Here is a 23220-nt window from a genome sequence, read left to right as displayed (position 1 = left end):
AATTAAATATTTTAAATCTTATAATGCTTTAAGATGGCGGATGGTGATCTCTGATGCCAACAGCACCCACAAAGTTGATGTTCTCGATCCCTTTTCCTTGTTCTCTCTTGTTCACCTACTATGAAGGCCAACAAAACACGTTGTTCGTCTTTTATTTCTACAACAGCATTCTGAGTTAGCGGCGCTGTTATTTCCTCTGCTGCTCCCCTTACACTCCGTGGTTTTGGGTGCAGGTTTCTGCAAGGGCATATTGAGATATAAGATAAAACAAGAGAGCATAAACCCCCATTGCCCCCCTGTGAATTTCCTCTGAGGTACCTACCGCAGCACCCAGCACAACAAACACCGGCGCGGTTCGGCAGCCCTCAGAAATGGCCTATTTTAACCCTTTCTCCGGGTATAAAGCCCTAGCACTGACAATTCTCACTACACAAGACTGCTAGAGGATCAAAGAAAAATCAAAAATCCCCCAAGAGGCCCCACACTTAACCCCTGTTCAGTGTGCTCATCAAGTAAGTAGTCCTGATTCTAATCAACCATCTGTTTTAATCACCTTTTTGTTGGTATTGGTAAAGGGAAAGGAAAGAAAGTTAAAACAAGGCAATGGATTGTAAGGAAAGACAGCCATGAAAGCAAATGACACTGTGAAAACGGCTGAGACAGACAAGCAAATACCTTGCCCTATTACACAAAGAAAGCTACAGCATATATATGACACAAATGCCTCAGGACATTCTTAATCAAAAAGGCCCAGAAAGGCTGGTGAATTCAAGATGGATTTAGGACAACTCTTCATTTTAGCATGCAAGACCAGTGACAGCAAGGTTATCCTACCCCAAAACCCAAGAAGCACTGGGAATTTTGGGGGATGTGTCTGTATAACAATAGCGCCTTTCTAGTCAGATTAGAGATCTGTTCCCCCCCACCGCCCCAAGCCAAACTGAGGGCAGTGGCAGAGGAGATTAAAAACATGGGCAAAAATCACACAGAAGTCATATGCCCCAGCCCTCAAGGGGCTTGCAAGGGCTGGCGGTGTCAGCTGGCTGCACTTCCCCTGCAGCTGGGGGGTTTATGGAAATCAGCATCATCCCATCCCGCTCTGGCTGCAGGGACAAAGGGGCACCGCTGCCGGCACGGCTGCGCCGGGAGCCTCCGAGGCAGCTCCTCTGCCAAGGCCACTGGTTCAGGCAGACTGAAATTCTGCCAGAGAAGGCCTTTTGTGCTTATGGCTGTGGAGATGAGTGAAAATTTATGGGACTTTTCATCCTAATTAAAAGCAGAGGTCATCTAAGAAGAAACAGACTTTCAGAAAAGGGAACTTCTAAAGGAAAATGTGTTGTAAGGAAGTTCATGGACTTCGGTATTTGTAAAGCTGAAGTATGTAGTTTATTTACGTTTGTACTTCTGCTTATGCTTTTCATGGGACATTTCAAAAACCCTCAAGAGCTCTCACAGATCTGGAATAACATATGCACTAATTACTCGACAGCATTTGAGCTCATGGGTTATGGGACAGCCTCTGGAGTCAAGGGGCCACCTCCTCGGCTGGCTTACAGCAACCCGGCTCCATCCCACACGGCGCTCAGAGCAAACAAACTATTTATTCAGTGAACTCAGCTTGTCCAGGTGAATTCAAACGTGAGGACAGGCCTTGTAAAGTGAGGCTATTTAAGAGCACGTGAAAAGAAAACCAGCAGAAGTTAAATGCTTTGGATTGACACCCACCATTATATTCCTGGCTCTCTAAAATTCCTGCTATCTTAGAGGGAGAATTCCACTCAAAATTCTTTATGTTTCTATCACATATTATTATTTTTCTATTTTTTTTAATCCTTTGTGCTGTCACCACTCTAACAGGCCACATCACTTTATTATAGTCCCTTTTTCTTTTCTTTTTCTAACCAAATATCTGTCTTCAAAGAAGACAGAGTATTGCTCCACCTGAAGGGGACCTATCTGCCATTATTTCTCTTGTACAGAAGAAAAAGGCAATTATAGTCCCTCTTTTATACTTGGCATCATGGCAAAATGAGATTGATACTTATTTTGGAATTATTACTCCCCTATTCATAAATCTTGTCCAGAAAGTCTTGCTCATGTTGCCAGTCCACAGGCACGCTATTGTAGGAAATAGATATTAAATTCACTTTTATCATTTAACTTTGGCTCCAGCTCAAGGAGTTTTAGATTCCTAACAAGAGCCCCGTTCCCAATATTGATTTTTGGCAAAGAAAAATGCTAATTTATCCGAAGTCCTGAAATACATTGAATTTTCCGGCCCAACTAAGACATGTTACCTACCTACAGATGAAAGATTTTTCATTACTGCATGACAGATCGGCAGGTGGAGAAACCCCATTAGTTACAGTTCAAGTCTGCCTCTGGTCACCGAGCACGCTTCCACACCTATGAGCTGAAACACGCTCAAGAACTCCCAGCCAGAAGTATTATATGCGTCATAGCAATAATCTTGTTGGATCTTTATGTGGAAATCTATCCTTCTCAGGACAGCAGTTTCTCCATGACCATCTCAAAGGTGGTAAGGTGTATAATCATCACCTGGGGTCTTGGACCATGCTCCATGTAGAAGTGGCACCGAGTCGAGCTCTGGACAGAAAAGACGCCACTGAAGGTGCTTTTCCGAGTCTGACAATTTGGTCCTCAGCCTCAGAGCACAAGAACATCCTTGAAGCGCAGAGCGGATCAGGGGAATGCTGCTGGCATGATCTTCAGCAAGCCTCTGTAACCACTGCACTGCAACAGTGAACCTGCTTGTGCGCACACCGAGGATTTCTGGCGTGGGAACAGCCTCCTTAGCGGGGACCATCTGTTTCAGGGTTTCACAGAACTGCACTGCGCTGGCACAAAACTAAAACAGGCCATGAAAAGAACTTTACAGGGTATATGAGGGTATATAAACCTGCAAAGAGTCAACAGGTCCTAGGCTGATGATTACCTAGCACTTTGCAGTCATTCATCTCTGCCCTCCTTCTCACTGAGCTGGTTGGGCCGGACACTACCTCCAAGCTGTGAATTACAGCTCAGTACTTGCTGTCCTGGCAAGTGCACCCATAGCTGTGAGCTACAAAGCACTGAGTGGGGTAGGGTGGTCATGGGCAGCTGTGTTGGGCGACAGCCCACTGTACAGCCCCGTCAAGTGCACAGCACAGGAGAGGAGTCCTGGAAGGCTGTAAAGATCATCACTAGCAACTGCAAAGCCAGTTCCAAAAATCAACAATATCATTTGAGAGAAACAGTCAGGAAGGAGCAGACTGGGGTACAGGCAGACTCTGGGGTACAGCAGGGCTCAGGGTGCTCAAAGGCTACTCCGTGCTTGCCTGTACCACCTCAGGTTCCAGCTTCATCTGGGTAATGAGATAACCATCCTCAGGCTACATCACCAAGTAGAGGGAAAGAAGGCTGCAGATAGCGCTGAGCTGACTCTGGATGACCCAAGCGTCTCTGCAAGCCTGATGGTGTTCTGCACGTTTCTTTCTATCCATGAGCTGCAGTCTAAGTTATCTGAGACACTGGTTTCCGGCGCTCAACAAGGAAGATGTAAAATCAACAGAATTTGATGAGCTGCCAGGGATTTGACTAGGCTGCAAAGACTTTGATATTTTACAGAAGCTCAGAATAAAAATCAGCTGCCGCTGTTGCCAAGGGTATGTTACTGTTTTTATTTTAAAAAAGAAAAAAAGTCTTCTAAGAACAAATAAAACCAAACAGACATCTCAGCCTCCTCCTGTACTTTTGTTCCAAGGTACACTCAGACAGGTTGGTTCACTGGCTATTCATTTGCCATATGCTTTCAAGTTTATTATTTTATTCACTCCCATATTTTAGCCCCTTCCATTTCAGAAGAGGAACAGCTGCACAGATGCTCCACAAATAAACTACATAATTTATTGGAAGAGGTTTTTTGTTTATTTTTTTAAGCTACCACGTATTCCCAGTTCTCTGCTGTTCCGTGCTCTCTACAAAACTAAGTCGAGCTCAACTGCAGCATGGGTTGGTCTATACCATGTGCTCAGTGTTACAAACAATTGCAACTTTTTAGCCATTAATAACAGACTGTATGTACTGATCTTACGTTCACTGTAACTACTTTCGAAGTCAGGTCCTAAACTGACTTAACTGTCAGAAATAAATTTGAAAAATGGTCCACAGGGCAACTTCAGTGATATATAGAAACCTCAACATACAGCTCATTTCTAATTCTCTGAGTATTTTTTAACAAATCAGTGCATTTTCAGGTAGACAGGCCTCTCATCCTGTTACCGAAAGGAAAATCTGTTTTGTCTGCTCCGAGGACAGACAGACCTTTCTGACTAAAATCACTAATCTCATTTTTGTGTGCAGGAAGTGTGACAAATAGCTAGGGCAGTTTATCACACGTATGTAACCATTGAATCATAAAGGGAATAAGATATTGGCCTCCATAAACAAACTAGCATTCTATTTCTCAGCACAGCGGAAGTATACATTTAATAAGATAAGGATATGAAACACATGCTACTGATGAGATAAGAAGCTTGCAGAAACAGTACAGACATAGATATGTCTCATGTTATCCAAGTAAAAGTAAATGCCATTAAAAACTTTATTTTGGGAAATAGACTTATAAGAAATTTTGTCAGCGATATCTACAGATAGACTGTGAAACTACGTGCCAAGTCACTGTTAATGCTATTTTTGAGACTACAATTTTCAAGTGTAGAAATTAAATCTAGGTGCAGCTGAAGTTAACCAGAGGTTATTTGGTAACTTCAACGAGACCAGAATTTCAGATTTATTTCAAGCATGGCCCTTATTTAGACATTTAACGCTCCATGGGAAGCCTGAAGTCAATGAAGTTGTTGGAATATTCAACACTCAGGAATTATTATGTATAGACTTGCATTTAGTTTTTTCTTAACTCTAGCTCCAGAGCCTGTACCTTATACACGAGTGGTTTGCCAAGGTTTTCAACATTAGCCTGCACAGACAGGCCTTGCTTGCCTTCCCTCTGCGGCCCAGCTGGTTGAACTAAAACTTGGATTTTTTCATACAAGATTACTACTACAGGTTTTAAGTCCTCTTTTTGCAAATGCACATTTCCTGAAAACATCCATTTTCTACAAATGTTTCTGAAAGCAAACATTCCTGCAAGGACGGATGAAGCAAGTGAATGGTGAAGGGTGCAGATTCGAAACGAGCTAATTAAAAATGAACACGCACAAAATAGTTTGTGGTATTTAAACAGCTGCTTATGAAACCCAGTACAAGAACTTCACCGAGTAGCGATATATATCATCATTCTGCCAGTGACAGTCTTCTGCAACACAAGCCGTGCACAGATATCAGGAGGAGCTCTCAGTACAAGAACGGTGTCTCCATTGTGCCTCCTGCTAGCACTAGTTTTTGTCATGCTTTCACCATGTCTGGCAAACAACCTATTTGATGTAAACAGGGGCAGAGCCAAAATACTGACTTAGTGTTTCATATACAGCTGCTTTCATGAGAAAATGAAAACTGTTACAAGATATTATGGACAACCCTGGTTTGGGGCCAGTTGCCTTGAACCGGTGGTTTGAACATCTCACTGCCACCTGGGAGAATCAGCTTCCAATGCAGGTTTGGGCCAGTGAGGTCTGGCAGAGCTGGAAGTGATAGTCTCTGCCTTATGCTAAATCAATTTAGAGCAGCATCGGAGTCTTTGGGGAGACGGTCAGCCTCAACAGCTGGTACATGGTGAGGCAGAAGGCAGTTTAATAGGGAAAATGACAACCCATAAGGAAAAGCAACCCCAGTTCACACTACTCATGATCTCAAAATACTGCCTTGGCATGCAGGAAGCTCTTACCTCCCTTGAGAAGTTATGGGTTGGCTAAATAAAAGAACCTTGTCCCCACACATGCACAGAGAAGCTGCTAGACATTTTCTCAAAATTATTTCTCTGACAGACAAAAGTAAATTTCTTAACAGCCAGCAATGGAGGAAAACAGTCCTATGATTTATTGGCCTTGAGACTCTGCAAAGAATTCTTTGGCCTTTTTCCATTAAGATTTTGCAACCTATGTTATAGCCAGTGGGAAATTGTTTAATTCCCAAACCATGCCCTCAGTCATAAAATCTGTGAAGATGATTCATTATTATTTATGTGGTGCCACAGGCATGCATGGCATTTTACAGACAAATAGAAGATACAGCATCTGCCTTTAGAAGCTTAGGTGAATCCAACTGTTCATGTGTATGGGAAGCAGCGCTTGACTGGTCCCGGAGCAAACATTCCTCATCACTCAATGAATTAAGTAATGATACTCACCTGGAATGCTGGAAAGATTTAGACAGGAGGATACTTACAAGACATGTGTCATTGCTGTCTAAAAATCTGTGACATTATTTCATTAAAACCGTAAGACTTTTCAAGTCATGTGTTATTTTATAATGGCTTTATGATTAGAATGTACTTAGTCCTTTACTATGAATTTCTGATAGTATGTATGATAGCACGCGACAGTGTCACTGTGAAATCAGACCATAAATTCTACGCTGCCTAGCAATTTTTTCTCTGTGCACACAGCACCAGGTAGGAGCTCATAGGGTCTATCATACAACTCTAAACATACAATATAAATAATGGAAAGAAAATAATTCATGTGATTATAGCAAAAAGAATGTGTACCAGGTCTCCATGTCAACTTCCTGAAATATATAAAATCCACCCCTGTTCCGGTCTATGAAAAGTGAGCAGTTATAGCTCTTGGTAAGTAACAGAGTTTGGGACTATTCACCTAGAAGGCAAAACTTTATCATGGCACAGGTCTTGAAAACAGCAGTTATTGTCAGTAAGTGTAGGCAGGAATTGTTAGCCGGCCTGAGACATCCTTGTTCAGATTTGCATACAAGATTAGCACGTGCCTTCATTTACAACCTTCGCACTAGCAATAAGGGTATACATGACTTATTGACTGAACAACTAGGGTATTGTAAAAGATATTTACACACCATACGTTTGTTATGAGAGTCAAATATAACGCGATTCCAGGAATTCTCATGTTGACATTGCTAAACCACTCGCACCCTCTCCTAGTTCCTTATTAATATATACAATAAGGTGTATGTGCCTGCCTTTTTGGACAGCTTAGCAGCAAAGGTACCCAAAACAAACAAATAATTATACCATGTGTCATTATTGCACATACAGATAAGGTACATGGGAACAGAAATGGTCAGTTAAACATCACTGTTACATTGCATACACATGCAGACGTGTCCTGGCCCTGTGACACCAGCCCTAGAACACTGGTACCTATGGCACTCCTGCGAAGAAAACACCAGCAACACCCTCCTCTGAAAACATGGGAGCTTCTTTTATAACTCAGAGCTTGTAAATAAGAGAATATTGACCTTTTGTTCTGTTCACAGTGGTGAGGGTCACAATTCTTCTTAAAATGGAGTGATTTTGTCTTTGATTCTTGTATTTAACGCACAAATGAAAACCTGTACTGGGGAGGGAGGAGAGGAGGGAGGTACCTCCCACCGGTGTTGAAGATTCTCCCCACTCATGTCTTAATTCTCAGGAGGTGACAAGCTAGCTGAAATCCACTATAAAACAACAAAAAAAACCCTCCCTATAAGTACAAAATTAAATTGATGAAGCCCCCAGACTCTTAATGCGCTCTCACATCAGGGCCGTCCCCTGCCAGGTGCATGACAGTCCTGTACTCTAACCCTAGTTTTTATGTTCTGCATTTCTTTCATGTCAGTGGATATGCAATAGGTAGTGTAAACCTCTGCAATCAACATCAACAGAAGTGAAAGAATTAGCTGTAAAATGACTTACGGAGTAGCCTCTTCCTGAAAGCGATTGAGCAGAACTCTGTGGGAGGAAACAATATGCCACAGTAAGTAATGCAAGAGATTCTGTGTAATGTAAGATAAGAATCATTTTGCTATTCCCTCCCCCAGCCCAGTATTCCTTAGGGGAAAACTTCACAACCAAAGCGCCTCAAATAATCTTCTGACATTCTGCGTGCTGCCACAGGAGTAACAGCAAAAGAGCATTTCCAGGTGAGAGCTCCGGGGCTATTTCAGACAAGGGTTTCATAAGCTACAGCAGGGCTTCGACAGCACCTCCCAACTAAGGTAAGAGCTCTCAGCGTGGGATACGTCCTCATAGCAGCAGAGCACGCATTTTGAACTGTCCCTCTTCAGCACGTAACAGCAGCTTCCGAGGCACAGCATGCGTGTGTAAGGATGCTCTCCTGAATCAGGGCTGCACGTTTTGCCTCATCAACTCCAACTTTCAATCATGTAACCATATATCCCACTTTCCATTCCCCTCTATGAATTCGTGAGCCTCCAGCCTTCACTGCTGCAGTATTACCATATGACAACTCTATCTGGAACAACAATAGCAGCAAAGCACTAATTTATCATCTCTCGGAGCTTTAATAAGCATTCTGTCCCTTTTGAATAAGTTAAATTACATTGTTTACTCCCGTTCTTCATTTCAGCTCTTCCTGCTCCTTTCTCTACCACATCCTTACCTCTTTCACACGCTGCCAAATCATTTGGTTCTTTTCCTTTTCATTACACCATCTCCAGTCACTTGGATCCCTTTCCCCTCTCTACGACCCAAGACTGTCAAGCTGCTGTTTTTCGCTGGCAGTGGCTTCCTCAAAGCAGCTAAATGAATTCCACCTCTATCTCCAGCTGCTGCTATACGCCTTCTTTTCGGAAATTAAAAAGAAGCCGGGAACAGTGGTGGCATATGACACCACATGACCCAGCAAGTACTCTGCAGGCCAATTTCCAAGTGTGATTTATTATCATGATGCCCTCGCTACGTGATTTTATTAAACAAGATTCAGGGAGTCTTAGCAGTCCTGTTTCCAGTCGGTACCAAAGCCTGAACAAAAATACCAAATCATCGCAGGTTGATCTTGAGGATTGTTTGTCTTTTTGCAGCAGTGCCAGAAGTTATCATGTTACTAAATCACCACAACAGCACAATACACCCAAAGAGATTGATGCAAAGTGATTGCAGGCTACTGCAAGTGCTTGTAACTTTCCACCTGTGAGATAACAGTTCCTTTGTACTACCAGTTTGCAAACCTTTTGATCAGCAGATACTTAGATACATGCAGAAACCTTTCCAGACTCCTGCACTCAATGGAAGATTTGATTGTCTTTTCCATCTGCCCATGCACGCTCTGTGCTGCTGTCTTGCAACTGCCCTAGACACCAGAGAAGCAATTTGCCAACCAAGTGCCCGTGGAGGAAAGTTTCCAAAGTGAAAAAGAGACAGCAGCAAAGCCCTACAACTGAGCGAGCGTGCTGCTGGAGGAAGGAGGGGTCCCCATTAACCCTCTCACCAGCTGGCACAGGAACCAGGGTGCCAGACGGAAGGAAAGCTGTGGCACAGCTCTTCCCAGGTCTTACGCACAGGTCTGCAGCCAAGGTGTGACTGTGTGCCAGGCCCCATCCCTGGCATGCAACGCCTGCACCTCTGTCCTGCGGTAGCTCAGGAGACCTCTGTTCTGCAGGAAAAGGACAGCTTTCACAGGGGACTCCGAGACAGCAATAACAAACTGCTAACAGCGTTTATCTTTCCACCTTTTGCATATCACACATTGATTTGGCCTCTGCCTTCAAACACTACAAAAAAGTAGAGAGTTGTTTATAAACCTCTTTAATATAAACTGCCCAGAAATTAAGCTACAGACTGGTGAAATGAAGGGCAGTAGCATTTATCTCCATTTTCGAGAAATTAAGACAAACCTATCCCTCCCTCTAAATACTTAAAAAAAACCCCAACCCCAAACAACTCATGGAATTCAGCCTTGTATAGAAAAAAGGTTAATAACAGTATCCTGCTATCTACACAAGTATGCTGAACAGCTGAACACAATTATCTGCCTGACACTTGGGATAGCTTGATCAGGCAGTTCACCTAAAGTGCACATAGACATGAGGAGAGGGCAAATTACCTGCTTGGAGAGGTGGGAGGAGGAAAGGAGAACGGGTGGCAGTTCTCACTCTCCCTCCAATCTACCCCCCCATCAACTCAGATTTAACAAAGATTGACAAGGTCTAACAAATTGGAAATAATAACCAAAAACAGAAACAAGAGGTTTCATTAGAAGCTTCTCTCTAGGGAAACAGCCTCCCAGAGCATTTTCACTTCAACAGTTATTTTCAACCTTTGAGTCTTGTGCGTGCCCCAAATATTTTCCCGAGATGCAGCAGACCCTTGGACAACGAACTCAAACACACTAACAGACCTGCTTTTCTTAGATAACTTTCAGGCATCCCAAGCTGTCCAAAAACCCCAGGAATCTGCAGACCACTGATTTAAAACTACTGAGTAGAAAACAATAAAAACAGTTGCTGAATGAATTGCTACATCAGAAATAATTAAAACTGAATGGCAATTTACTCTGGCATTTTTCACATCTAAGAACTTCTTCCTCCCTTACAAGTTTGAACATTAAATTTCCTGGAAATGGGGCAGGGAAAGGTTCCCCCCCCCTCCTTCAGAATTTTTATTGCATGTATAAAATTAGTAACTGGTGAATACTCTGGATTCAACTTGTAAAATCCTTTCCAACAATTAGGCTTATGCACAGCCATGTCCCACACTCTCCAGAGCTTTTTGCATGCATTTTTCTGCACATCTAACAAACCGCTGTTGCTTTCTTGGTTAGCTCGGAACACTGCGGGCTGTTTAGGAGGATCCATACCAACTGCCACATGTAGAGACTTTGAAAGCCCCAGCTAATATCAGCTAAGAGTGCCAGAGCGGAACAGTTTGCGTGCAACTGTGATGGATGTTCCTAAAGAAAAAAAATCTTTGGGGGTTGATATAAACATAGCTCAATCCATATGTGTCTATATCAAGATCAAATAATGAGAAAAGTAATCAATTGAGGCTGCAAATACAAGAAATCTTAGTGGAAGTTTAACTTGGCATCTACCCAAAGTTGAAGAAACCTCCTTTGACTATGAATGAGTGCTTGTCTGGCAAGAGCAGTTACTGGGGCAGATCTTCAGCTGGAATGACTTACAGACGCTCTCACCTACAGGATAGGAGCACTTATATAGAGGGCTGTCATAAAATTCTTATTCTCAAAATCATGTATTTACTATTTTGGTCAATTTTCTCCTTGTCTGAAGGTACCTCAAGCACCAGGGCATGATGGTCACCGCGGTACCCAGCTAGCCACATTCACATTAGTGCTGCACCGACCAGCACAGCACTTGCCTGGTAGCTTTGGTTCAGCCAAGACCAAAACCCAAACCAGCTCTTACAGCTTCAACCCAGGCACTCAAGCAGGCTCAGTTCAAACTACAACACTGTCTGAAGAAAGCATCGCAGGCAGAAAGATGCAGCCAAACATGCAATTCAAAGACAGAGGATCATGACCCCACCTGGCCAACTCTCTGCAGCCAGATGCAGGAACAGCTGCCTTTCCAAAAGCTTTCACATCTGCAAAACCCAACACTGCAGAAGAAGTGGGAGATGGGGAGAGCGATGTGCCCGCACAACCCAAGTGCTGCCCGCTCAGAGCGTGCAGGGGCCAGCAGGAACGGTCTGCCAGCCCTCCGGCAAAGCCGCTGCGGTGGACACATCCGTGCCGAGCTTGCAGATGCTGCTCCCGTTGGCTGCAGCTGCCATGTGAAGCAATCCCGAGCAGACCCTCAGGGAGTGCAGAGGCCCACTCTGCCTGGCTTGAGCACCAGCTTTTGTGCCTCTCACACCTCTTTCAGCACTGTCTGGAATGCCCTGGGTTTCTAAGGGAGGCTGCTACTAGTTAGGGGCAAAATGAGTGTGGTCTGTGCATTTAATGACGCGTAAGTGGAACTACAGTGCTAGATGGCACTTGTGCATAAAGATAAATGGCTTATAATATTTTGCAGATGATGTGCTCTTTTACAACTAAAGATTTTTGGTTCCTTTTAAGCCCAAGGTTAAAAACAAAACCAGACAGCACAGCCAAGACATTTCAGTTATGTCACAGAGTGAATTATTTCTACCCTGGGATAGCTCTCGTGTTAATTACACTGGATATAAAAAAAATACACCTTTCTGGCAGCAAAGACAAAATCTTACTGTTGAAAGACTCTACTGTCCCCCCACCGATGTCCTTGAGAGTTTCAGTTACGCTGCTATCTGCAACTGTATTTAAAAGATTTCTTCCTTTATTCCTGATAAACACCATGACTGCAATTTAGAAATGAAAATCATGACAAAATCTCACCAATAACCTTCAGCAGGTTTTCCAAGATTGTCTATTAAACTGACAGGAAAATTTATTTCCTCTTGTATAAATAAAAGCATGGCCTTCCACTGTTCTCATGCAAAAGAAATCAAGACACCCCCCGTTCAGTTTCTTAAAGCCACTGGGTTATTTACTGAACTAGAAACAGAGTATGAAGAGCTTTAAAATCCAGTAATAGTCAAGGTAATAGGGCACCTCAAGCCAATTCCCCACTCTCAATGGGTCAGACAGGTTTCAACTTGGATCTTTTGTAGCCTTGATTATATGAAATAACTGTAAGGGGATTAGATAAAAGCAGGTGATGGCAGCACAGCCACAGAATTAGCTCTTGGTTTTAGTACTTACTTCCCTCCTCTTTGGCTAGAAGACCTAAATTAACATATTCTAGAAATGTCAAGAGTTCATTCCAGCTTTTCTGAAATGTGCCACTTCCGTTGGCTGAAACCAAAAGTGTATCAGGTACCTCCAAGTCAGCTGTTGAAACAGCCTTTGGGCAAATAGCTATTCCTATGTGGGCACAGGACAGTCTCCCAAAAGAGCCTCCTAGCACTATTATTAATGCCACCCTGATGTTAGTATGGAAACTGAGGCAGAGAAAGACTTAGACATGCCCAAGTGTCATCTCCTAATGTAATTAATTTCCATAGTCACACTCCTGTCTGTTAATACAATGAGTTCAATTGACTTGGCAAAGGTCACAGAGTGCATCTGATGTTCACTTAGATTAGAAACCAGGACCTGACAAGAAAACCACAATACACGATGAATGATTTTGGATGTCATGCAGAACTTGAATGTGTTCCTTCTTTAATTCACTTATTTTATTATGTTGGACAAACAAAGGGGGTTATGCTTGGAAATACTGCAAAACCAGTTCAGTAAGATATCAAACTACACGAGGTCTAAGCATCTGTAACCAGCTTGATGAACTACAGAACAGCTTCCAATCGAGACACTTGGATTACTACAGCCATAGACAGCAGAAGGAAAGACGGCTCTGACCAGAAGTGAACAAACTGCACACAGTAAGCCAGGAACAATATTGAAAGACCTCACATTTCCGAAATGCATGGAACATGCGTGAGTGCTGCCGCCATTCAAATCACCATACCTCAGTCAACTTCACGAAGCCTTCTCCAGAATTCCTTTCTTCCTAGCTATGCTTCACTACCTGAAGCTTCATGCAAGTCGTTACAGCTTTGCTTGTAATTTCTGCTGCAACAGTTTTCATGCAAGCATTTGGTATTTTGAGGGACAAAAAGATAAAAGTAAATCACATCCTGAAGGGGCGTGAATTTTTGCCTCCAGAAGAATGTGACTGGAGAGATTTCATAATCCTTGCATGCATATTCAAACCAGTTTCCCAAGACTCATGGTTTGACAAGGAGGTCTTAAAACTATCCTGTCACTACCTTTATTTCCCTAAGCTCTGCGATGCTCTTATTCTACTCTTCAAACTGGGGATCAGATTCCAGTGTGTCATACATGGGGAACAACGGCAGCATGTGCCGCAAAGGGTTTGCTACATGTTGCTATTCTGGGCCTTCCAAAAAAGTCCTTCAGCACTCAGTAACATCCCTGACTACTGCACTGAGGCGTTCCTGGCTTGAGACACACCAAACACTGCTGTCCCACCACAACCCTGCCCGGAGGCAAGACCAGGCATCCCGTGCGTGCCAAAGTTTGCAGAGTGGATAAATATGGACCTGTGGTGTGACAGTGGTCCAATTCTCACTTCAGAGGCTCATTTGATCATGCTTCTGGCAAGGTACTTCAGCCTGAGGCACACGTAACGGACCTGCAGCTTTGTACCCTGCTGTTGCTTTAATCCCTTTGCCCCAGGAGGGTTAGTGTGGTACAGAAAGTAGGAGGGAAGGGGGAGATAGTGCCTGTGATGGCACACAAAGAAAAGCAGATCACAGTGAACTGTTTGAATTAGAAATCACACAAGTTATTTTGCATTCATCTACCAGAGAAAGAATTTTATATCTAGTCTATGCAATACACTAAACACTTATCAAAGAACATTTAGAGAGAGGAAAATCTCTGCATTTCCTAAAAGACTGCTTTTCGTTTATTATGTTTAAAGAAAAAACAAACAAACATATGAGGATAGGATGATGGAAAATTAGAAAAGATAGCCTGGGGGATGGGGGATGAGAGGAAAAAGCTCTGAACAACTTAGTAGCAGGCTTGCTGGTTTTATGCACAGCTGAAGCCAATCCCTTGAAAAGGAGAGTTTTGACTCTTAAGTGGCCAGCACCTCTTGCAACATATTTCCTAATCAGTGAGTATTTATGGTCGATATTTTATATTTCCAATTTCCCCCTAAGGGCTCGTGAGAAAGCAGCACACCTGCCAACCTTTTCAGCTGGGCCAATAATTGCCAATTTGCTCTTTGCCTTAGTATATCACTCAATTTAGCCCTGGCTGTGCCCTGCATACATCCTCATTCATCTCTGTGCCCCCATGACAATTAGAGTGTTAGCTTCAGCTAACTAGGGCAACTATTCTACTAGGGTTGGAAGACAATTATTAGTCTATTTTCCCATCTTGTGGCAACAAAATTGAGAATCCATGACAATTACATTCAGCAATTCTGCACTCTGCCGCCTGCTCCCCCTCCTTGCCCCCACCTTCCGAATATTTCAAATTATCACAGCTCTACTACCACATTCAAATTTTCCATGTTCACAGGGAGTGAGGCTTCTATTTAAATGATAATGAGGGACGATCCATTCAATTTAGTGAGGGAGAAAATCCATTAAAAAGCAGGCAGTTCTTAAGCTGATGGGTCAAGAAAAAGATAAAAACCTTTTTTTAAAGCCATTATACAAGGCTCTGTGTGGATTTTTGGACTGCTCAGGACATCAGAAAAGATTAGGACAATTATGGAACATGGGGAAAAACCAAAACAAAATGCCCAAGCCTTCCACTTTTACTTGGGTCAACACAACAAAATAGCAATATGGCTGATCTGGCTCTTAATTCTCTGGCAACTTCCAATTACCTCACTATGAAAGACAGCAGAGGAAAATCCCATTTTGGAAAAAGGCTGTTGACTCTGCGCTGGCTGTAGAAGACCTGAGAGCACATGCGTAATAGGGGTGTCAGCTCTGTAGCAGATTTTAAGGGAATTTTACATCACCATTTGGAACATAAGGAAGTGGCAAATTCCCCCTCCCGCCCCCCTGACCCATCGGCTGTGCAAACCCGGGCTGCAACTTCTCTGTTTTCCTGCTCCGAAGTTTCATCATCCCAAGGAAGAGACCAGCCTCAACAAATCAAACCTCTGCAGCCAGAGATGATTTCACTAGATCATAATAAGCATTTTTTTCCCCAATGACCCATAATAAATGGCACTCAGTGTAATGTCTGGAAAGCCGTACTATACAAGACAGACAATTGCTGTCTTACTATGAAGTTGTCGCACTTTCTCCCCACAGAAGTTTCATTGTGGCAAAGCAGCAGCAAAACGCTCCAGGTTTTGTTGTGGATGGACCGATGGCTGTGTGTGCGTGCAAGACATAATCAATCATTTGCTTCAGTTTTCTTTAGAGTGCAATTATTTCACGACAGACCAGGCCACCTCTTGGCTTCACGGTCCATTAGAGACTAATGACATGCATTAATGTAAATAAAGAACAACTTGCTAGCATCCCATTGAACAAGTCACCTCAAGAAACAAATCACACAGAGGAGCTAAGCTGTTCATAATAGCACCTTCTAAATGGAGACTGACAATGAAGCCGGAGGGAGGACTCCAGTGCTCCTAAGGTGGCAACACTGAATGCTATAGCTGAGGCTTTCACACACGTATTTCCCACCACACCTGCTGTGTGCTGCCGTACAGCAGCCAAACCTGCCACCTCCCGCCTCATTTACTCCATTGTTCTCTCAAGTTAATGGGGGAAGAGATGGGAGGGAAAGGCAGCATGAAAAACAGTCCTGAAGGCCAAACGCACCAAGAAACAGCAGGAGAGCTACTTGGGGGAGAGCAAGAGACAGTCCAGGTGCCTCCTGCAGCAGAGCATCCGTCTGCACGGACGGGCGGCCATGCCAGCACAGCCGTGTGCTACAGCCTCGATTTGTAACCGCTAACCACAAGGAAAAGCCATCCCTTGCCTTCCCTTTACGTCCTTACTGTCCTGTGGCTTTTTAATCCCAGTGCCACACGTAAGGGGTTGCATCAGTTCCGCTGCACACCATCTATTTAAACAGCATGCTGGGAAGTACAGCTTCAGAGCCATACCGGGACCAGGCACGGCCAGACAGAAACTCAGCAGCATGTTGTCGTCTTCTCTCCCCTTCCCTGCTCCCTCTCCACAAAAAGTCTGCTGCCTTATTCCTTTTGCACGCAAATGGGGAAAACCATCCGATGGCACCTGTGGGACTTTCTAAGATTCTCTGGCAGTCACTAAATAGACTACAGAACATTTACTAGTACGTGAGGAAGCGTTATACGTAATTAAAGCTAAATTGCACTCGTCAAATAATGAACGAAGAGCATTCTGTGATTCATGAACCTTACTTTTCAAACTGTTTAATTACTAATTTGAAAAATTCTCATTTGCAATAGGTCGCCAGGTCACGAAAGCAGCTTCAGCAAAGCTCTGAAGTGTGCCCTGGCCTTCAGGCACGGCCTAAATGTCCCTGTTGACTAAAAGAGAACAGAGTGCCTACTTCCCACTGCATTTCCCTGGCTGCTGAACTAGCTTTGAAGATGTTGCTGGAATTAGGCACTCAGACTCAATTCTTGCAGGCTCAGCCTGCAACTTTGGGGGCACAGGGAAAGGAGGAGAAAAAAATGGAAGCGCATCAGCTTAACAAGAAGAGTCTCCAAGGCCACTTAACGCTTTGACCTAAGCTAATCGCTAAGTCTGAGTACGTTAGTCCTCTCCCGCAGCCCCACGTTACGGTACAGCAATGCTACAAGGCGCCCCTGCTCACATACCTGTCAAGAGTGGCCAAGGGGAGGGGAAGGAGAAAATCGCATGAATATATGTATATATAAAATTACGATCATTACTGACTAATAACACAGTCAAAGACGCCCCGCAGCAAGGGGATTTGTCCAAGGGGCCCCTCCCTCGCCGACTTTCCCCACCGTGGCGCGTGGGTTCGCAATCCTGGAAGCAGATCACAGGACACGTTATTTTTTTCTTCCTCCCACTGTGTCGGCTGTTTACAGCGCCCCATGCACACTCCAAACATGTAGAGAGAATTTTCCCCCGTCACATTTCCCTGTCAGAGCTGTCAAGCTGAATCCCGCTTTAATCTGCCAAAAGCACTTTTCTGCTGACATTTTTAATAAATACTTTCAGCTTTTAAACACATTTGTGGGAGCCATTTTTTCCCCTTTTTCTCCCTTCTCCTCCTGTAGAATGGGCTCTGAAAGCCTTAATAGCAAATACATTACACTTATCAAAGGCTTTCCCCCCCCCTTCCTTTTGCATCCTGAAGCGGAGGTAGTGTTTTCAATTTTAAAGCTAAATTAACTGTCCAATTGAATTTAGCTGGTGTGAGCCGTTTTCTGTGACAGGTTTTAGTTATGAAGCATATTTTACATTAATAGAACTCAACATGAAAACCACTCGCTCTGGGATTTCTGTGGCTTGCCATTGAAATGGCAAATTTAATATTTCAGACATGCTCGTGCCAGCGTTTGATTATTGTTCTTCATTTAAATCTCTCCTAACGGGAAAGGTCCTAATTAGTAAAAAATCATGTTTTAATGAAGGCAAAATGCTAATTGCTAACACAAAAAGCCTTCATATAAAATTATCCCAGCACTGCCATCGATTTCTTGGCGACTCAAAAGCCCATTTGTGTGTTTACACACTAAGGCACCGTTTGCTTTTGTTTTATCATAACATTTCATTCAACATACCATCAAATTTCCTGAGAGAAAGACAGCTTTCCCCCCAAAACCTTTCATATCTTGGAGGCAGGAAGCATAAAATTAGATGAACTGACTTTGCACCCAAACTACGTGATTACGTGCAGTAGCTAAGCCCAAAGATACTGTAAAAAGCTTTTTAACACAACTTCTTTGAGAAAACAAAACAAAACATCAAACCATTTTTCCCTGAGGAATAACAATTCCATTTTGTTTTCCCATCTCTGATCTTTCGCTTATCATATTATTTGCACCATGATTATAGTGTTTGCAAGGCAGCTCAACCACTTATGCCATAACACTCAATCATGACATAAAAAAAAGTTATTACACAGTGACCTCTGGATGCCAACATTTGTTCAGCAAGATTTATGAAAAGCCATGTCAGCAGCGGGAATTGCTGCAATGAAGCGATGCTTTCTCCTGAATGGTACTTACATCACTGAGACGGTCCCTTGAGCTGCTCCGCTGAGAGCTTGTGGCCTCCCTGATGCTGTCTTCCTCGCTATTTCTGCCACTTCTGCTTGTAGGGACCTTCATCTAGAGGGAGAAGAAGGAGGGGGAAAAAGGACATTTTCAAGCACTGCTCTGCCACCTCTTCCCGAGGTTGCTGACAGCGGTTTAGTCAATGTTTCACTCCTACGTCCGCGGCACCATGGAGAGGATGCTTTTGAACACATGGGGCTTCTCTGACGTTGTGCTTGACCACGTGTGTCCATATTCCCTTTTGCTAACGTGAGAGGGAAGGGGTGCTTTTAGTACTCCTGGAAGCAAGCAAGGCCGTGCTGAAGTCCTGAGGGCCTGATGTGAGGGGCAAGTGGACAGACAAACCCCCTTCACTCTTGCTGCCAGCAAACCTCAACTGTGGCGCTGCTGTTTCAGTGCTGCCACTCGCTGCTGGGCCACCACTGACCCAACGCCAGGTCGTGCTGCAGGGCCACCCCCAGTGACTGCACTGAGAGGTCGGTACCAGCATGACGGCCAGGTGCCTAAATACCGTGACAGGTACCAGCCTGAAACAACTTGCTTGTGATAACGCACAAAATCTGAGGTAGAGCATGATAAACTCTTACAGCCAAGGCTGGTCTCTAAGCACTAGATCATCCTTCTTCCTTCACTTGAAGCTCTGCTTGTGTTTGTACGTAAGCGAGAGGTGCCAATGTTTGAAATCACAGCAACTTCCCGCTTACATCTGTGAAGAGTGTTACAGGGGGAGGAGAAGGATAGGATAGATATGTCATTCACAGCTTCATTCCTGGGCTCATTTACTAACAAATTATTCTGCTAATTCCCTTGTGAAATATTGGGTGGAAAGAAGTGTTTAATTTATTAATAGGTTCTATTCATATCAGTTTGGTTCAATTTAAATTACACTATTTAAAATGTCGGCTTGTACAAATTGGTACTTTTAATGGCAATAAAATCCCCTTGTTTCTTTCTGTCCTATTTCGCTGCAGTCTCAGTAGCTAGCCCGCTTTGCTCAAGGTGCTCCGATATAAGCCCAGCGCGTTCAAGCAGCCCTGCCGCTGCGGCACAAGGAACCGTGCTCGGTGGGCGCGCTGCCACAACGCGGGCACTGAAACCAGAGCCCCAGGAGCACACCGCTCACTACTCTCCCATGGACGTTTGATATGGCTGCCAGCTAAGTGCCCCACAGTCTGTTAATATTTTAATACAATACTCAAGATACTACATGCAGAATGAGCTCCAGTACTCATCCAGTCTGCAGTATACAACCTGCATAGGCTTGTATAGAAGAACGCAGAGGAAGTAGCACGCTCACGTTCAAGCAACAGTACATTTCCGATTAAAGTCCTTACTCTGCATGCCTTTCTGCCACCTTATACCTCATCAATAAGACTTTCTTCCTCAGGATAAGACTTTTAGACTCAGCCACATCAAAGTGTTAGAAATACAAATCAGAAAGTTAGAAATACCGCTCTCAGCATCGGTGTCCTGTCTCATTCATTGTAAACCACCTTTCCAATATGTTGCCCACCTGCAAACTTTTATCAAGACCAATTTTTCATCTTTGCTCCTACGTCAAAATGGTCAAACAACACAGCAGCGAGAGGTAATCCCTGCTGGGATCTGCTAGAAGCATTTCCAACCAACAGTGAGCCTGCATTCACAACTACCAGCATCAGGTATAAAGGCAGGAAATGATCCACTTGAGATTCATCATGTTGAATCCATGTTGTCTGTTTCCTTAATAAAAAGGCCAACAGCATCAAGCACAGAAACCTAACTGTACTACATCAATACTGTACCCATTATCCATCAAGTTTTTAATCCCACATATAATTAAGTAAATTTGAGAAGTTTTTTTTTCTAAATACACAAAATGATTGTCATTCACTTATCCTTTTTTAGGGCTTTATTAACCAATTATGATTTCAGCTACCCCATTAGCTTGCCTAGGATTGATGCCAACCCAATAGGACAAATGGTAATACCCTATTAATTACAGCCTTTCGAAAACACTGGCACACCAGCTTTCTTCTGTCATCTGGATCTTCCTACGCTTACGCAAAACCCAACCCCACTGGTTCCCAGTCATCAGCCAGCTCTTCTGAAACTCTTGGATGTAAAGTATCTGACCTGCCAATTTCAAAGCTTCCAGACACAGCAGGTGCTTTGTTTCTCCCTGAAATAGGAACCGCTTAACTATTACAGGACAGAATTACAATTTCCCTAAATACAGTACAGAAATATCCATTGAATTCTGCGGCTTTCTGATTTCTGATCCATAACCTTACCGCTCCCACCTAGGAACACATCAAAGCCTGTCAGAATTATTACACTTTTGACCCAAACCACTCCTAGACAGCTGCAATTAAAGGAAAAATAAATTACACCATTCAAATCCTTTCACCTTCCCAAGCGCAAATGTTCACCAGAATTATTCAAAAGGACTAAACTGCCAGCTGTTTAAAGTTAGCACAGACTCACCCAACCGGCACCAGACGCCAACCTTTTGCTGTTTTTCTTGAGTTACAGTCAGCTCCCAACACCACCTGTTTCTTTTCTCCAAATTTCATTAAAGGAAAACTACACCTACACCCACGGTAACAAATTGAGACAATTTGACCTGACAAGGTCTTGCACGGGCAAGCAAATTAGAAGCATCACTGCTGCCATTAACCTTTCCAAGTAAATATCAATTATTAAACTTGCTGCACTACCTCTGTCCCCAGTTTGCTGCTGTGAATTAAGAGGGTCATCAGCCTTTTTGACAGATCTTGTTCATTTACACCTGCTGCCTGCCAGCAGGGGAGCCCGCACACCCGCAGCCGGAGTGCTGAGCCAAGCTGCCTTAATTCATCAGTAATTACCCTAATGAGCCACATGCAGGACCCAACTAGGAGGACAAGTTGTTCTGCTAAATGGATGCATTGGTTTCACGGGCACTCTCTGCAGACCTGGGTATTAGCAAACTGGTCAAAAGCTTCTTTCCCAAAGTTGCTTCTGGCTTGGCTGTTTGATTTTTAGTGATTTTTTTTTTTTTTCTGGGTGTTTTTGCTTGAGTTGCAGAAATTCCTCCTGCCCATGTGCCCTGATTGAGCTTTAATATAAAAACTAATATTCCTCTCCCTTTGAAAAGGTTATTACTTTTTTAGAGTCCGCACAGGCTCTGTGGGCCAGCAGCAAGGTGGGGTCCCAGCCCTCTCCCGGGGACATCAAGGCCACCTCAGCATGGCACAGACCCAAACAAGCAACCCCCCAAATTCACCCGCAAAACACGCTACGTCCTCTTGTACAACACATTGCCAGAGACTTACTCAGAGATTAGAGTAACACCAGCCACCATTATTAAATACCTCAGACAGAAGAGCCAAATAACCCGTCTAAATGCAGGCTCGAGAAGGGGAGGGCCACCTGAGGGAAGCTGCCTTTCCACTTGGATAAAGCTGCCCTACTACTGTTTCAGAAAAGCATTAAGAGCACCGACAGGCAGCGTTTCGGAAGGAACCCCCTCTCCAGCTCGTTGACTTTGCCTGTCTGAAGCACCACGCAGCCCGCTGCTATCTTCGGCCGTGAGGGCAGCGCAGGCCCCGCTCCAGGCCCTGCCAGACGGCCATTTCCAGTCAGCCTGACAGAGCCGGAACAGCAGCTCAGGAAACAGCAGGTAGAAGCAGATGTGGGCCAAATTTGAGTATGTTTGATCGCATTGCCTTCAGATCTGCTGAAAATATTTTAGGAATCATCCAAGAAGCAAAAAGTCTCAAAATAACCCCAACGCCCACATGGGCTTAGCAAGAGAGTGTCTTGGAGAGGTGCTCCTCTGCCTCGTCTCCTAAGGTTTGGTGGGGATGGGAGGGAATCTTTTCTTAAGCGTAGGTTGACTACTGTGTCAATTCAGGACAGCTAAGGTGGAACAAAATAAAAAGGCACAAGGAGAAGACTGAAGTTATTTGGTAATTTATCTCTTCCAAAGACCAAATCCTGTCCTCATCCAAATACTAAGTCAGCAACACGTTCATGCCAGTATGTATTCACCAAAACATTTAAGTATGTGCTGGAGCTCTACTCAAGCAGAGCCTATTTCATCACTGAAGTTAACAGGATTCTCCAAAAGCATTAATTAAACCCAAGGCTGCTTAAAAATCAGACCAATGCAGCCTTCCACAAGATAAATAACACAGCGGAAAACACCACACACCGCAGAGGAAAGCTGGCAGTAGGTGATCCCAGCTATCTGCAATAGCTATGGTTCAGTTTTTACCAGAAACTACAGATTTGTGTTTGAGAACATGAAAGACACCGTGTCCAGCTCCGTGGGAGTGGGCCAGCGTGCTGCAGCCCGGGCTGGCTTGGCAGGGAGCGACCGGGGGCAAGGTACAGAGGGTTTGTAAAGCCACGAACAATTTGCATGCTGCAGGTGGTCGCGGACAGTCCCAAGCCACATTTGGAGCCAAGAATTATGAACCTTGCGCTGTTGGACACCATGTAGCATGATTAAATATCATAACTCATTCCGGTAATAACTCCAGCTCTCATTAAGGTCCAGCTCTGCTATTCTGGACTGCTGCTGCCTTTCCATCTCTCTCA

General features: G+C 43.9%; 1 protein-coding gene across 1 annotated transcript in view; it reads right to left on the bottom strand.

The window, feature by feature from the left end:
- FBRSL1 (fibrosin like 1) overlaps positions 1–23220 on the bottom strand; it is a 403985-nt gene that overhangs the window by 288804 nt on the left and 91961 nt on the right. The window contains exons 2-3 of the mRNA XM_035895374.1: positions 18607–18708; positions 7829–7864 (exon numbers count right to left, since the gene is read on the bottom strand). Of these exons, the coding sequence (XP_035751267.1) occupies positions 7829–7864; positions 18607–18708 (138 nt within the window). The remainder of the gene's footprint in view (positions 1–7828; positions 7865–18606; positions 18709–23220) is intronic.

The sequence above is a fragment of the Egretta garzetta genome, unplaced genomic scaffold (assembly GCF_000687185.1).
Source record: "Egretta garzetta isolate BGI_Z169 unplaced genomic scaffold, ASM68718v1 scaffold25, whole genome shotgun sequence".
Classification (NCBI taxonomy): domain Eukaryota; kingdom Metazoa; phylum Chordata; class Aves; order Pelecaniformes; family Ardeidae; genus Egretta; species Egretta garzetta.
Note: the sequence above shows the minus strand (reverse complement) of the source record. Positions and strands in the feature narration are given on the sequence as shown.